General features: G+C 45.0%; 1 protein-coding gene across 1 annotated transcript; it reads right to left on the bottom strand.

The window, feature by feature from the left end:
- Positions 1–2,944: 2,944 nt before the first annotated feature.
- On the bottom strand, positions 2,945–15,655 carry LOC116376999 (TBC1 domain family member 2A-like). Its single transcript, XM_031838517.1, has 16 exons — positions 15,283–15,655; positions 14,904–15,027; positions 10,067–10,187; positions 9,865–9,986; positions 9,530–9,750; positions 9,096–9,365; positions 8,485–8,589; positions 8,200–8,310; positions 7,942–8,114; positions 7,744–7,855; positions 7,268–7,465; positions 5,365–5,552; positions 5,146–5,266; positions 4,702–4,887; positions 3,645–3,766; positions 2,945–3,207 (listed from the first exon to the last, which is right to left on the bottom strand). Exons 2-16 carry the CDS (start codon positions 15,007–15,009, stop codon positions 3,006–3,008), a joined length of 2,358 nt encoding a protein of 785 aa, XP_031694377.1. The 5' UTR covers positions 15,010–15,027; positions 15,283–15,655; the 3' UTR covers positions 2,945–3,005.
- Between the last annotated feature and the right edge of the window lie 740 nt (positions 15,656–16,395).

The raw sequence follows: 16,395 nt of genomic DNA, 5'->3' as shown, positions 1-16,395 counted from the left end.
AAACCTTTTCCATAAATTTTAGATTTCAGCCCACAAGTTAAGAGTGAAGCTGAGATCTTATCCGGTAAAACCCTGAAGTCAAACTAACTGGCTTTTGAATGTAAACTGTCCCAATTTAATTCAAAATATTTGAGTTAAAATGACTGTCTCATTAAAAGTGCCAAAACTTAATTTAAAACAATTTCTAAAGTTTTTACTGATTAATTCGTTAAAAGTTTGGCTTGTATTTTGTTGGGAAAAATTAGTATGCATTTAATAATTAGTGAATGTTATACATTTAACAGAGGCCCATGTCCTCTGTAGTGTTTAAGGCCTGCGTCCTTATGTGAACTATCTGGAACACCAGGTGTCTTCAGCAGACGTTTAGTCTATTAGGAAGCAGTTGATTGCTGAAAGAACACTTCAGCTGTTTGTCCTGAATAAGAATGATAATAAACTTGTAGAAAGCGTCAATACTTACGCAGGGCTGATTTGCGACCATGATTTACGAGAAAGTGACCTTTGTACTAGAACGAATTGTTAAAGTGTCCAGATACGTAGACGCCTGTGTGAAACGTAAAATGTGTGTGTGCTACCCTGTGCCAGCCCACTGCATGTTGTTTACTTAGTATAAATATCAGAGACTCGGAGACAGATCTTCGAGCAGTCTTGATGTACTTTCTGTATGTGAATCAACCCTGTCTCCTTCTTTGCAAAGAATAAATGTCCAATGATTTATGATTTTTACACCAGTCTCGCGTGAATTTTTCTAACAGTTTAAAGATATATATATACTGTATATATATATATATATATATATATATATATATATATAAAAAGCTTCATTTTATGTTGATACATTAAATATATATATATTTTATATTTTATATTACTAAACAGAAAATAAATGAATAAATGATAAAACGAATAAAGGATGACTTAATAAATGACTGAAATGATTAAATGTGTTCAAGTAGAATCAGTGACTCAAATCATTAATTATCAATTTAATTCGTGGTTTGAAGTTCAAAATTTTAATTTAGTTTAAAAAATTGATTGTCAGAACCAGATACAAGGACTAGACATCAGGAATAGATATCAAGAGTAGATATCAGGACTAGACATCGGGACTAGATACCGGGACTAGACATCGGGACTAGATATCAAGAGTAGACATCGGGACTAGACATCGGGACTAGATATCAGGACTAGACATCGGGACTAGACATTGGGACTAGACATCGGGACTAGACATCAAGAGTAGATATCAGGACTAGACATCGGGACTAGACATCGGGACTAGATACCGGGACTAGATATCAAAAGTAAATATCAGGACTAGATATGGACTGAAGTGACACATTACAAACACAAGGTTGATTCTCGTCTGAAGAATTCCTGTAAGATTTTGTTTCACTTTTCATTACGTACATAAAACACGAAGCCAACTTGAGTAGCAATAATAATATTTATTGTATTTGAAAGATTTACAGAACGCCCCCCCACACACACAAACAAACAGTGAAAACAGAATGAATGTAACAAACAAGTGAACGATGTCAGACTTTGTGTGCAAAATGTATGAACAGGTTATTAACTCGTTCATGTTGTAACAAAAGTGTCAAAGATCAAAACTTAACAAAGCTCATTTATCTCATGAACGTCTGAAGGTCTAAAGGTCTAAAGGTCTGAATGTCTAAAGGCCTGAATGTCTAAAGGCCTGAAGGTCTAAAGGCCTGAAGGTCTAAAGGTCTGAAGGTCTAAAGGCCTGAATGTCTGAAGGTCTAAAGGTCTGAAGGTCTGAAGAGAACAGAGTTCATTCCTGAGACGGCTGATGAAGCTGAAAAGGTTCGTCTTCAGAGAATAAAACTGAAACTTCACAGATCTTCTTCATCACTGGTCCCACAGAGCTCAGTAACGTTTCATTTAGCCCCGCCCCCAGTATATATACATATACATATATACATACATACATACATACATATATATACATACATACATATATATACATATATACATATATATACATATACATACATACATATACACATATATATATGTTTTATATATTTTTATATTTTATATTTTTTATATTTTATATTTTATATATTATTTTATTGCGCGTTAACGCATTTTTTAAAATTTATTATAATTTTTTAAAAATTTTTTTATTTTTATTGAAAGACAAGAGACAATACATATACATAACAAGAAGATGACAAGAACAGTGGGATAAAAGCCAGCAAACTCCTATAGTCAGTTGTGTATGTATGTATGTATATTTGTGTGTGTGTGTGTGTGAACGTGTGTGTGTATGTCCTTGAGCCTTTTGAGATGGGGAAAAAAAAAATAATAATAATAATAATAATTAAAAAACAACAACAAAAAAAACAGGTAAGTATTTTTAATTTATTATTATTGTAACAGACATGTTTATCGTTTTGTATTGGAGATATGATGTCCCTTCAGGGTTGCCGTAGAGAAAAGGCGACTTCCGCTTCTGGTCGAGGGGGGGCAGAAATAAAGAGAGAAGCTGCACCAGCTGTTGCTCTCCCTGGAGACTACTGGACATCGCTGCGGTAAAGTCAGCAGACACTCAGATCTCCGTGGTCAACTCAGCAGACACTGACATGTTAGTGCACCTATATGCTGAAATTCGCGGTAAACGCATTTAAACGGCACAGATCGGGAACGAGCGAAGGACATTGAAAGTTAGCGGAAAGATTAACGTGAGACAACATCCGGTTTCTTCAGACGAACATCCGGTTTTCAGAATAAGATGAATTATTAAGTTTGAATTATATTCACATTAAGTATAAAACATGCTACCTGCATCTCGTGAACCAAATGTTATTTTGTTCATATAGCAGTACTTTTAAAATAAAAGTGCGCAATACACTACTTTTGAATTCATTATTGAACTTTGCCATAACAATGCGATTAATCGCGATTAATCGCAAAAAATCCATGCGATTAATCGCGATTAAATATTTTAATCGTTGCCCAGCACTAATATGAATATAAACTTAGAGTTCGTCGTCGTCCTCACTGACCGCCATGTCGAGATCTTTGTCTTTTCGTTCGGCGCTCTCCGTCATGAACTCCCTCTGCTGCTCCTCCAGCTCCTGCAGCTCTCCCTGCAGGCGAGTCAGGTGAAGTGCTCGCCGGTTCCTCAGCAGGCGGCCAGGGAACGGGTTCATGTCAGTGAAGGCGATGCTGGTCAGCCTCCTGCAGGACAACACCACGATTAACAGCTTCATCCACAAGACAGAAAACCTCTTTCAATGCTTTAGAGGACGTTTACTGTCTTTATTCAGCTGGAGAACGACAGAGAGAAAGAAAGGACTCGTCCTATATACTAGATACTGTGTACTGTATACTATATACTATATACTGTGTAATGTGTACTATATACTGTGCACTATATACTGTGTACTATATACTAGATGATGCAGTACATTGCACTCATAGATGTCATGTAGTTTGTGACTTTGTCTCACTGGAGATGTGACCAGCAGTTTTCTTAAAGCAGAATTCAGAATAGAAACAGTGGATTTGATGCGTTGACACTAAAAGCTCTGCAGCGTTGTAACTGAGCTCCAGCAGGTGGCAGCATCTCAACAATGAGGATCCTTTCATAAAGAGTCACACCAGGGGAGCCTTACCTGCCGTCAGAGATGGTCTTGGTGAAGAAGCGCAGGTACTGGTAGATCTCCACGCCATCGTGGATCTTCAGCACGTCGTCCTCTTTGTATTTGAAGAGAGCCAGAGCGTACCTGAAGATAACCTGCAGCACCAAAGCACACAGGTGAGACTCAAGTCAGCTTTCATTCCACAGACAATATTTAAACAATGTTTGCTGTTCAGAGTTGATCAAATTAATGAATTGTTTAATTTAAGACAAGTGAGGACATTTAAACAAAGTGAGGACATTTAAACAAAGTGAAGACACTTAAACAAAGTGAGGACATTTAAACAAAGTGAGGACACTTGAACAAAGTGAAGACATTTAAACAAAGTGAGGACACTTAAACAAAGTGAGGACACTTGAACAAAGTGAAGACATTTAAACAAAGTGAGGACACTTAAACAAAGTGAGGACACTTGAACAAAGTGAGGACACTTAAACAAAGTGAGGACACTTAAACAAAGTGAAGACATTTCAACAAAGTGAGGACATTTCAACAAAGTGAGGAGATTTTAAACAAAGTGAGGACACTTCAACAAAGTGAAGACATTTAAACAAAGTGAAGACATTTAAACAAAGTGAGGACACTTAAAAAAAGTGAAGACATTTAAACAAAGTGAGGACACTTAAACAAAGTGAAGACATTTAAACAAAGTGAGGACACTTAAACAAAGTGAGGACACTTGAACAAAGTGAAGACATTTAAACAAAGTGAAGACATTTAAACAAAGTGAGGACATTGATCTCAATTACAGTGTGTCGGTTGTGTGAAAGTGAAAAACATGTCTGATGCGTTGTTTGTGTAAATTCAATCAAACATTACAGCTGAAGTCGTCGTAATGCACCTGGATCAGATCTGAACTCTGAGAGCACCTTTATAGTTTTGAGTCCGATTATTTACGTGTTTTTATTAAATGTATTTCTGTATTTGTTTTCTTTGTTTTTTTCTGTATTTCTGTATTTCTCATGTATTTTGTCTGTGTTTCTATATAACAGTATTTTTTTCTGTGTTTCTGTGGTGGTGTGTTCAATACCTTGGTGCCCTCGTACAGGAAGGCGTCCCATAGCGGCAGCAGGATGTCGCTTGGCAGACTCTCCACAAAAACCACCAGGAACCAGTTGAAGGTGATGAGAGACACGTCGATGCTGTGATCCTCAAAGTGAGCGGAGAGTCTGGGAAGCTTCTCCGCCAAAAAGTCCTTCAGCACCCGCTGGTCCGCCTGAACACAGAAACTCAATATTCAATCGATCAACAACACAACACTGATAGATCAATAACACTGATCGATCCATAACACTGATCTCTGTATCTGGTTGCCAGGTTTACACCTGAGATCATTTCACTGATGATGCTTTTATGGAAATATGAGTTTCACACAGAAATAAACAAACAATATTGTGTAGAACTGAAGTTCTGGTTTCTGATCAATGTCACAACGTTCTCCATTGGAACCTAACCAATAATTAGTCTCCTGTACCTGAGAGGCCACCAGGTTCTTGGTGTAGTAGTCCTGAGGCATGAGGGACTCCACCACAGCCACCAGACACCAGAAGGCGTCTTCTTCACTCTGAAGGACCAGCAGAGCGATGGCTGCCACCCTGAGAGACACACAGGTGATCACGTGGAACGTCACGCGACATGTCACATGAGACCTGGATTTGGGGGCCAGGGATTAGACAACATAAGACATGTTTACCTGTTGAGTCCCTGGCAGTAGCCAATAGAAGGGTTCTGCCAGGAGAAGGCCAATAAGATGCGGCGGAGCTGCTGGAGGGCGGGGTTAGAGGGTGAGGAGAAGTGCTGATTGGTTGTCAGGGTGCGATGGAGGTCCAGCTGGATTTGTCTGGAGGCCAGATGAGGACACGTTCGACTCTTCTCACACAGCTGGAAACACAGCAGCTGGATTACTGCAAGGTCATTAACAACATGTTCCTACATCCAGGTGTGAACAGTGTGTAGGATGGATCAGGTGTGGATCAGGTGTGGATCCGGTGTGAACAGGTGTGGATAAGGTGTTGACAAGGTGTGGATCAGGTGTGGTCAAGGTCCGGATAAGGTGTGGACAAGGTGTGGATCAGGTGTGGATCAGGTGTGAACAGGTGTGGATAAGGTGTTGACCAGGTGTGGATCAGGTGTGGTCATGTGTTCTGATGCAGGTGACTGCTCTGTGTTAGTTCTTCTGGACCTCAGTTCTGCATTTGACACTGTAGACCATAACATCCTGATTAAGAGGCTACGTGATTGGGTTGGCATATCTGGCATAGCGCTAGACTGGTTCACATCTTACCTCAATGACAGAAGTTTTAATGTCTCTGTGGGTGATTTTGTGTCTGTTACCTCTCCACTGTCTTGTGGCGTACCGCAGGGCTCGGTTCTGGGGCCTCTGTTATTTTCCCTTTATCTGTTACCGTTGGGACCGATTATAAAAAGTTATAATGTGTCCTATCATTTATATGCCGATGATATCCAACTCCATCTGTCATTCAAACCCAGCGAGGCCTTCACATTAACTAGGCTCCTGGACTGTGTCAATGCCATCAGAGACTGGACGGCAGAAAACTGCTTACAACTTAACGACACTAAGACGGAGGTCCTAGTTATTGCTCCAGATGAGTTTGTCCCCATGATCAGGCAGAGTATTGGTCCACTCTCCTCTGCTGCCCATTGCAACCTGCGCAATCTAGGGATTTTCTTTGATCGATCCATGTCGTTTGACCCCCATGTTAAGCAGCTGTCCAGATCATGTTTCTTCCACCTAAGAAATATCAGTAAACTGAGATCTGTAGTATCAACAGCTGAACTAGAGATGATCATACACACATTTATCTCCTCTCGCACTGACTACTGTAACTCACTTTTTACATCACTCAGTGTATCTGCTCTTAACCGTCTGCAGGTAATCCAAAACGCTGCCGCCAGATTACTCACCAGGACAAATCGACGGTCTCACATCACCCCCGTACTCCGATCTCTCCACTGGCTCCCTGTAGCATTTAGGATACACTTCAAAATTCTCACCATCACTTACAGAGCACTTCACGGTCAGGCTCCTACTTATGTAGCTGATCTACTTCACCCATATTCACCCGCCCGCACTCTCAGGTCAAACGCTCTAGGTCTTCTGTCAGTTCCACGCACACGATTTAAGACCGAGCCTTTGAGGCAGTGGCACCGAGGCTGTGGAATGCTCTGCCTGCGACTCTACGCCTCGCACATTCTGTGAATACTTTTAAAAAACAGCTCAAAACCCACCTTTTTAGGCTTTTAAAACCCATGTCCTAGACCTGCTCTTAAAATATGTGATTTATTGACTCTATGGTCACATTGTGTTTTTTAAATTTCTGCTCTGTTAAGCACTTTGTGATTTTCTGTCTGTGAAAAGCGCTCTATAAATACATTTTATTATTATTATTATTACTATTATTATAAGGTGTGGATAAAGTGTGGACAAGGTGTGGACAAGGTGTGATCAGGTGTGGACAAGGTGTGGACAAGGTGTGGACAAGGTGTAAACAGGTGTGGATCCGGCGTGAACAGGTGTGGATGAGGTGTGGATAAGGTGTGGGACAGGTGTGGACAGGTGTTAACTTCCTGCACACCTGCTGGTAGCGGTGTGGGTGACGCTCCCTGATGGTCCTGGTTCTGGCTCGGACCACCCAGCGCCACACCCGCTGGCGGTACTCCTGAGGGATGCCGCCTCGCAGCAGACCTTTGAGCTCAGGTGAGGGACTGAGGTCTTCTGACCTGCCGGTGAGGTACTGAGCCCAGCGACTCAACAGGTAGCGCTCTGCACCTTCCTGCAGGTAGAAATCCAGAGACTTTAAATAAACATCCTGCTACATCGACTTCCTCAGAGGACACAACCACACATCTGTGTACCTGTGAGGACTTTTCTTAGACCATCGATCACAATCTGTTCATTGTTGGACAGCTGATCTGATGGGCTGAGGTACACAGGTCTCCAGGTACACAGGAACACATTTCTACAGGTACACAGGTCTAGAGGTACAAAAGTGTACAGGTACACAAGTGTACAGGTACAAAGGTCTACAGGTGTACAGGTGAGGGTTCCTACCTGATGCAGCAGGTTGTGTGAGCGGATCTCCAGCGCCTGAATCTTTGCCAGCAGCTTCATGTCCTCCACCTCGTATTCTGGGATGATTTTGAATCCGTACTCATCGTGATCTCTGAGGATACAACAGATTTAACACAATCAATGCACCAGGTTTTCCTGTTATTCTGTCCACCCAGGTGCTGTGACCGTCCTAGCTACCTGGCCACGTTAAGCTGGAGGGCGCTCTTCAGCTCCCTTTTCAGGGCCTCCTTGATCATCTTCTGGACCTTCCCCCGCTGGACCGGATCCAGAGTCGTGGTCTCCTGCAGCTGCCGCAGGACGCCCAGGTAGCGGCTCTCCACCTGGCAGTGACTGGCCTCCAGGTAGGAACACTGCAGCCAATCAGGAGACAGGAAACACAGCGTGAAGCCGAGCTTTAACGAAATCTTGATAAAGGCGTTCACCAGCTGGACTCACCTTCACCATCAGACTCTTCTCCTGCTCACAACTGGTCCTCCAGAGTTTAGTCAGCTGGTGGATCTCAGAGTTCAGGAACTGGTTCTGAGTCTTGTACGCCTCAATGTCATCCTGAAGAATCAGAGAGAAACCAGTTCATACTGGATCTCTGTGGCCGATACCAGTAGAGTGACAACAATATATACAGGTGTAATAAAAAATATATTTAATTATGTGTTATAATTATATATATATATTATTATGTTATATATTATATGTTAATTTGTGTGCTTCAAAGAGTTTCACCTTCAGATTTTCGATGTCTCTATGAAGCCATCTGAAGGTCTGAGAGTTCAAACTTCCGTCAGAGGACAGACAGGAAGTAACCTGATCAGAGAGCTTTATGATCACCTGACAGGAAACAACAACAGGAAGTCACCTGATCAGAGTGCTTTATGATCACCTGACAGGAAACAACAGGAAGCCACCTGATCAGAAAGCTTTAAGATCACCTGACAGGAAACAAGAAACCATTTTTATTGTCATATACATATACACGAAATTTGCCTTCTGCATTTGACCCATCCCTGTATATAGGGAGCAGTAGGGTGCCAATGACAGGCGCCCGGGGAGTGTCTTGCTCAGGGACACTACGACACGTCCCAGTCAAGGATTGAACCGTTGACCCTGCAGTTACCAGACAACCCTCTTAACCCAGTGAGCCACGGTCGTCCCCAGAAAGACATTCAACAAGCTTCACATCACAGATGTACAAACACAAATCATCTGATCTCAGTACAGGTGAGAAAGAATAATATAGCCTTCGATAAACAATACAACTGTGATTTGGGTTGTTTTTAGGTAGATATTCATCCTCAGGTGTTGAACCAGGTGTTCTGTCCTGAGGTGAGACTCACCTCCTGCTTCGCGTTGTTCTTCTCGATCAGCATCCCAATGTTGTCCTGCAGGTCGACCAGCTGAGCGTCTCTGTGAGACAGACTCCTCTTGGTGTCCTCGGCCTCCTTCTTCACCTCCTCCAGCTGACCTCTGAGGTCAGCCGCCTGTCGCTCTCGATGTCTCAGCAGCTCCAGACGCTGCTGCTCGTCTTTCTCCGCCAGAAACTCTGCACAGGTTCTCTTCTCCAGCTGAGACGCCTCCAAGGCTTTGTGGAGGATCCACACCAGCTCCTGGACCCGACACATTATTATTATTATTGTTATTATCATTATTAAAATAATTATCATTATCAGCAACACCTCTCTGTAGCTGACATTACAACATTATTTGATGATCCTCCTATGGATTAAAATCCCCCGATCAATATGTATCTGATCACAGAGCTATTGATCACCTTCTGAGCTCTGACGTCCTCCATAAGCACCAGGTTCTCCTGCTGGAGATGAGATGTCCGGTCTGAGGAAAGAGAGTCTCTGCAGACGACCGTCATGGGGGATGAGCTGCGAGTCTTCGTCTTCCTGGTTTGATGGTCCAACGCCGAAGGTGAGTCAGGGGTCACCTGACCTGCTGACTCAGCCAATGGGAGGAGAGGGGGCGGAGTCTCAACGGACAGAGCTGGAGAGAATCACATGTGACAGTGAGAATCACTTATAGTATTATTTTTAATATTCATACTTGTATACGAGGTACTAGTACTACTTATTGTACTTATTGTATTGGAGTACGTACTCATAGTTTTGTCGGGTTCTGCAGAGTTTGGGGGGATCCTCTGCGGAGCGTCGATATGAAACACACTCTGACTCTGACTCAACTCCTGAGACGCCCTCTTACGAAGACTGTGGACCGAGTTTCTGACCAACACACAAAGATCATAATCACTGGGGCTCATGGGAAACGTAGTCTCAGTCGGACTCTGATATTAAACACTCACTGGATCTCGATGAGTGGGTGTTTGAGCGACATGTTGGCGAGCGGCGTCCTCGGTGACGGGACGTTAGCGGCCTCCTCGCCCACCAGACCCAGCGGGCCGGTCAACACGGACAGGAAGTTGTCTGCAGAATAAAGGTCAGAGGATGATCAATATTAAAGGACTCATCACATGATCAATAATCTGTAATCTTGATCATACATTCATTAACCTTTTGACAATTTTTTCACATTAATGTAGTTCTATTTCATCCTTACCGAGGGAATGCTTAACACTGGATTTCTTCCGTCTCGTGCATGCGCATGTCGAGTCTTTATATCAACCAAGTCACCTGGGACCTCGGATGACCCCCGTCGTCTATAAGTTCCGGTGTCATCCTGAGATCAGTCCTTTTTCATCTTCTCGCTATGCAGGCTAGCTACCATGGTAGCATAAGCTTAAGATTTTATTAGAGTCGTCATATACATATACACATACATGAAATGTAACTTCTGCATTTAACCCATCCCTAGCTTATTAGGAGCAGTGGGCTGCTGAGAAGCACCCGGGAAGCAGTTAGGGGTTCAGTGTCTTGCTCAGGGACACTTCAGCACAGGACTCGTAGCAGCCAAGGATCGAACCACCGACCTTGCGGTTGCCGGACGACCCGCTTCTAATACAATCCTACCTAAATCCCCGCCAGGCAACCTCCGAACTTGGGGACTAACAGTTGCCCCCCCAAAGCCTCCAGAGACAGGGGGGCCAGGAGATGATGTCTCCAGGCCGGCTGTCGTTCTTTCTCCCAGATGCAGATCAGCTACTGGGCAGTTCATGCTTCGGACCCTTGGGCGGCGTCCACCCTAACAGTGCCTACTCACTCTATCCCCATGGAGGGAGAGGGCATATCTGGCAAATGGTTTCCCCATGGGCTTGATTCCATTCCGCCGGGAGATTGTCACAACAGATGCCTGCCTCTCAAGGTGGGATGCAGTGTGGCAGAACAGGACTGCTTGGGGGCAGTTGTCTGCTCAAGATCGCATGGGCAGGTCAATGTTCTAGAGCTAGCGCTCAAACACTTCCTGCCATATTTGAAGGGAAAGCATGTGCTTGTCCGGTCGGACAACACCTCTGCTGTGTTTTCACATAAAGCATCAAGGGGGCACCAGATCTGCAGAACTTACTACGGGTATCACCGTGACCTTCTGACTTGAGAACGGAACCAGGTTGTGGATTTCCTGTCCCGTCACAAGCCTCCACCGGGGGAGTGGCGGCTGCATCCAGACGTACTGTCAACCCACTGCCCCCACTGGTTCTCCCTGATGGAGAGGACCAGTCCTCTGGGTCAAGATGCCCTGGCTCACACGTGGCCAGAGGGTCTTCTTTAGGCCTTTCCACTGTTCCCTCTGATCTTGCCAATGCGTCTCAGAGTTCTTCCCCGACAGGAGGGACCTCCTATCGCAACTAAAAGGTCGGATTTGGCATCACAATCCCTGCCGCCTTCAACTATGGGTCTGGCCGTGGGAGAGCCCGACCGGATAGTGAGTGGCTGCATAGAACCAGTCAGACTGACTATTCTGAATGCCAGGGCGTAATCTACCCGTCTGCAGTACGAAAACAGGTGGAAGCTGTTTTCTGACTGGTGTGCAGTCCAGAACAAGAACCCAGTACAGTGCCCCATGCCTGCTGTACTTTCTGTTTCTACAGTCCCTCCTAGATAAGGGCCGGTCTCCCTCTACCCTTGGAGTATACATGGCCGCTATTTCAGGGCAGCATACTAAGGTCGACAATGACACAGTAGGGAGCCACAGACTGGTGTCCCTCTTCCTAAAAGGGGCTCTGTGATTGCATCCCCCGAGCACCCCGAAGGCCCTTGCATGGGACCTACCCTTGGCACTGGACACCGTATGCTTGCCTCCTTTTGAACACCTCGCACAGGCGGAGCCCAGATGGCTATCGGCCAAAACGTTTTTTCTCCTTGCCATTACTTCAGCTAAACATGTGGGCGAGCTGCATGCCCTGTCGGTGAATGAATCATGTCTCAAGTGGAACTCAGATGGCTTGGGTGTCACTTTGTGATAACACTGGTTGATACGCTCGCATATCAACCAGCCTATCCAGCTTGCGCAGTTTGTATATCTAGAGGATATCTAGTGTTAAGCAATGGCGGTCATCCAGGATTCATAGAACCGTAGTTACATTCGTAACTTTCGTTTTATTCTTAGAATGCTATTAATATCTATGTGTTAATGTTTAATTTATTTTGTATTATTTATTATTGCTCACATATATAACTTTCGATATATATACACGAATATAACCAAACTCAGTCTGACAAACTGACGATTATCGTCCCAAAGGACTACATGAAGAACACAAAGACTGTCGTGGTTCAAGTCTTCATTTGTCACATTTACACTTTTTTTATCTTTATGTTTTGTTATTAAATTCACACTGAAAGCAAACCGGTGGTGAAACATCTGGTTTCAGTAAAAACTCAATGAAGTTCTGAACCAGTGTTCAATGGTTTATATTTATGTGAGAGTAACAATAAACTTTCTTCAGAAACAGGAAGTAGACACTGTGGGAGGTGGAAGGAGGGCCTTCTGTGAGGACAGCTGTGTTCCATCAAGCACCAGGGTGAGTTATAACAACGACAAACTCTGGTTTGCAGCTAAGGCTGCACAAGGATCAGGCATTTAGGAGTGGGGACAAGGACAGTTTTATTAAGGCGGTGAGAGACGCTAAACGACTGTACTCTGAGAAACTGCAACACCAGCTCTCAGCAAGTGACTCTGCTTCTGTCTGGAGAAGCCTCAGACAGATCACCAGCCAAAAGTCCCCCACTCCATGAATGACCTCCGCCTGGCAGACAAGCTGAACGAGTTCTACTGTCGCTTTGATAGACAATGGGACAGCCCTGACTCCATCCCCGACAGCTCCATCAACCAGCCCCAGACCACCAGGTCCCCCTCCCTTCAGCTCTCCCTTTAACACCATCATCCCGTATTTGCTGCATGACAAGCTCTCCCAGCTGCACGTCAAGCTGGGAAAACACGTCTCAGCCTCCTGGACCATCAGCACCAGTTCCCCCAAGGCTGTGTTCTTTCCCCTCTGCTCTTCTCCTTGTACACGGACAGCTGCCCCTCCAGTCACCAGTCTGTCAAGCTCCTGAAGTTCGCGGATGACACCACCCTCATTGGACTCATCTCTGGTGGGGATGAGTCCGCCTACAGGTGGGAGACTGACCATCTGGTGACCTGGTGCGGTCTGAACAACTTGGAGCTCAACGCACTAACAGTGGACAGTGGAGATGGTTGTGGATTTCCGGAAGAATGCAGCCCCACCAGCCCCTATCACCTTGTGTGACTCCCCCGTTGACGCGGTGGAGTCCTTCCGCTTCCTGGGCTCCATCATATCCCAGGACCTCAAGTGGGAGCTGAACATCAGCTCCATCACCAAGAAGGCTCAGCAGAGGATGTAGTTCCTGAGGCAGCTGAAGAAATTAAACCTGCCAAAGACAATGATGGTGCACTTCTACACTGCCATCATTGAGTCCATCCTCTGCTCCTCCATCACGGTCTGGTACGCTGCAGCCACTGCCAAGGACAAGGGCAGGCTGCAGCGCATCATTCACTCTGCTAAGAGGGTGATTGGCTGCAATCTGCCGTCCCTCCAGGACTTGTTCACTTCAAGGACCCTGAAGCGAGCAAGAAAGACTGTAGCCGACCCCTCTCACCCTGGACAAAAACTGTTCATGCCCCTTCCATCTGGCAGGAGGCTGAGGTCCATCAGGACCAAGACCTCCATCAGGACCGAGACCTCACGACACATGAACAGTTTCTTCCCGTCCGCAGTCGGGCTCATTAACAGAGGTCCCCCACCGGGTCATCCCCAGGACAACCTCCTACCGGTCACTCCCCTGCACATCCCTTCTAGGTTCTTATTTAAACACACTCCACACTTTTACACTACACTTACATCTCACTTGTTTATAGTCCTGTTATCTGTTCGTTTGTGCACTTCATTCTATATTTCACTTTATTTTATATCTTTCTGTACATTTTAATATGTTTCTACTTTGCACTGTTGATTGTTGTTGATTGTTAAATGTTTGCACCTCCCGTCATGTCAAATTCCTTGTATGTTCAACATACCATGGCAATAAATGGTTCTGATTCTGATTCTGATTCTGATTCAAAATAAAAGCTTTGTGGTCAGAAACACATAAGTTACAATGGTGTGTCTCCTTTTAGAAGTGCATCAACGTAATAATCAACGTAGTCCACAAACATCGATGATTAAATTAGTCGCCAACGGGTCTGATGATGGGTAGTTGATGACGTCATCAGGCATCCACTCCGTCCGCGTGACATCACACCCTGTTCCACACATTAAAGGAGAACATTTCCTGACATCCTCTGGCGCCGGAGAGAGGGGCGTGGCTTATCGCCATGGAAGCCGTTATCAACTTAAGCCATTTATTTCTTCCAACAACCATTAAAGAAATAACCTCTATTTCTGCTGAGTACTTGTTGTGCTGTGGTTGTTTGGCATGAACACGGCATAAGACAGCCGGCGCCATGTTGTTTTTTTAGCAAACAACGAACGGATTGGTTGCAAAAAATGTTGGACCATAATTTACTAAATAAACATCATGCTGTATTGAAGAAGACTTGAAACTAGAGATTGTTTACAATGTTTACTGAGGTAATAAATCAAGAGAGAAGTAGAGTCATTTTCTCATAGACTTCTATACAACCAGAGGAGTCGCCCCCTGGTGGTCACTAGAGAGAATGCAGCTTTAACACATGAAGCTTTGACTTCACTTTAAAGAACCAGAGGTTGTCTCCTCGTTTCTCACCGGCAGTGTCGTTGTTGCTGTTGTTGTTGTTTGTCGGGTCTCGACAGGCGGAATTCCGTCTGTGCTGCCAGCGTCTCACCTGCAGCTGCTGCAGCCAATAGAGCATCAGGTCCTGGCTCACGGCCTGTAGTGGAATATCAAACATAAAATATAATTAATTAATTAAGACATGCACATTTAAAGTTTGATTTGCAGCTGCTCTTCAACGGGAGCGTGAATGCTTGCTGTATACGATGTGTGAATATGAACTCATTGGAACCTCATTAAACCAGGTGAGATGCTTGTTATTATATATTATGTATAATATATATAATATATTTTATTTGTGTTAAATACCTGCGGACAGAGACGGTCCCTGATGGACTGTGACTCCTCCTACCTTGAGGATGAAGGTGCGTTCAGGTGTCCTGATGTGGAAGGTGCCCCTCTCAGCCTTCAGCGGGTAGCTGAAGGTGGCGCTGCAGAGCTCCACCTGGCCGAGCGGCGTCACATCCTGCGGCGTGCGGTAGTAGAACAGCTGGTTCTTCTTCTCCTCGTAGGTGAACCAGCGCTGCTTCCAGGCCCTCAGGGGCCCCCCCTGCTTCTGCAGGAAGCCGCACAGTTTAGGGTCACCTGAAGAAGAAACCAGAGGTCGCGGCCCCACCTGGTCACAGAACACCTCTTTGATGAGAGGCGGAGCCTGGACCGGGTTCAGGTGAGGAGGAGGAGTCTGCTGGGTGTTCAGGTGAGGAGGAGGAGGAGCCTGCTGGTAGTTTAGGTGAGGTGGAGGAGGAGGAACCTGGTGGGTGTTCAAGTGAGGAGGAAGAGGAGGAACCTGGTGGGTGTTCAAGTGAGGAGGAGGAGGAGGAGGAACCTGGTGGGTGTTGAGGTAAGGAGGAGGAGCCCGCTGGGAGTTCAGGTGAGGAGGAGTAGCCCGCTGGGTGTTGAGGTGAGGAGGAGGAGGAGCCTGCTGGGTGTTGAGGTAAGAAGGAGGAGGAGCCCGCTGGGTGTTGAGGTAAGAAGGAGGAGGAGCCCGCTGGGTGTTGAGGTGAGGAGGAGGAGGATCTTGGTGGTCCTGATGCCTCTCAGGTGAGGTTGAAATGAGTTTCTCTGAAGGTGGATCCTGGTGGTTCTGCTGGTCTTTGGACTCAGACATGTGGAGCTCGAGAAGAGGATCTGGTTTTAGTGGATCTGGTTTTAGTGGATCTGGTTCTGGTTGATCCTTTGGAGGAGACTCTTTAGTTTTCTGTTGCTCTGTAGGAAGAGGACCTATTTTAGTTTGATCTGGTCTAGTTGGAGAAGCCTGATCTTCTTTTTTCCTCAGTTTTTGTTCCTCAATAAAACCATTTGGTTTTAGTTGATCTTGTTTGGTTTGAGAATCTTCTAATTTCTGTTTATAAGTCGGAGGATCCTTGTGGATTCTGTGTTCGGTGAGATGCAGATGGTCAGGTTTCTCTGTAGATGGTCTGGTTTCTCTGCAGGACTCTTCTTCATTCTGTTCGGTCTCTGCAGG

The sequence above is a fragment of the Anarrhichthys ocellatus genome, unplaced genomic scaffold (genome assembly GCF_004355925.1).
Source record: "Anarrhichthys ocellatus isolate YVR2014 unplaced genomic scaffold, GSC_Weel_1.0 scaffold784, whole genome shotgun sequence".
In the NCBI taxonomy this organism is placed as follows: Eukaryota; Metazoa; Chordata; class Actinopteri; order Perciformes; family Anarhichadidae; genus Anarrhichthys; species Anarrhichthys ocellatus.
This window is presented reverse-complemented; position numbering and strand designations above follow the sequence as displayed.

Excerpts from the sequence above, each read along its gene's own strand:
- LOC116376999 (XM_031838517.1), bottom strand. The coding sequence starts at position 15,009 with ATGCTCTATTGGCTGCAGCAGCTGCAGGTGAGACGCTGGCAGCACAGA. Across the intron at positions 9,751-9,864 it reads AGAACCCGACAAAACTATGA|CTCTGTCCGTTGAGACTCCG; the intron begins GTACGTACTCCA and ends GATTCTCTCCAG. Across the intron at positions 8,590-9,095 it reads AGAACAACGCGAAGCAGGAG|GTGATCATAAAGCTCTCTGA; the intron begins GTGAGTCTCACC and ends GTTTCCTGTCAG.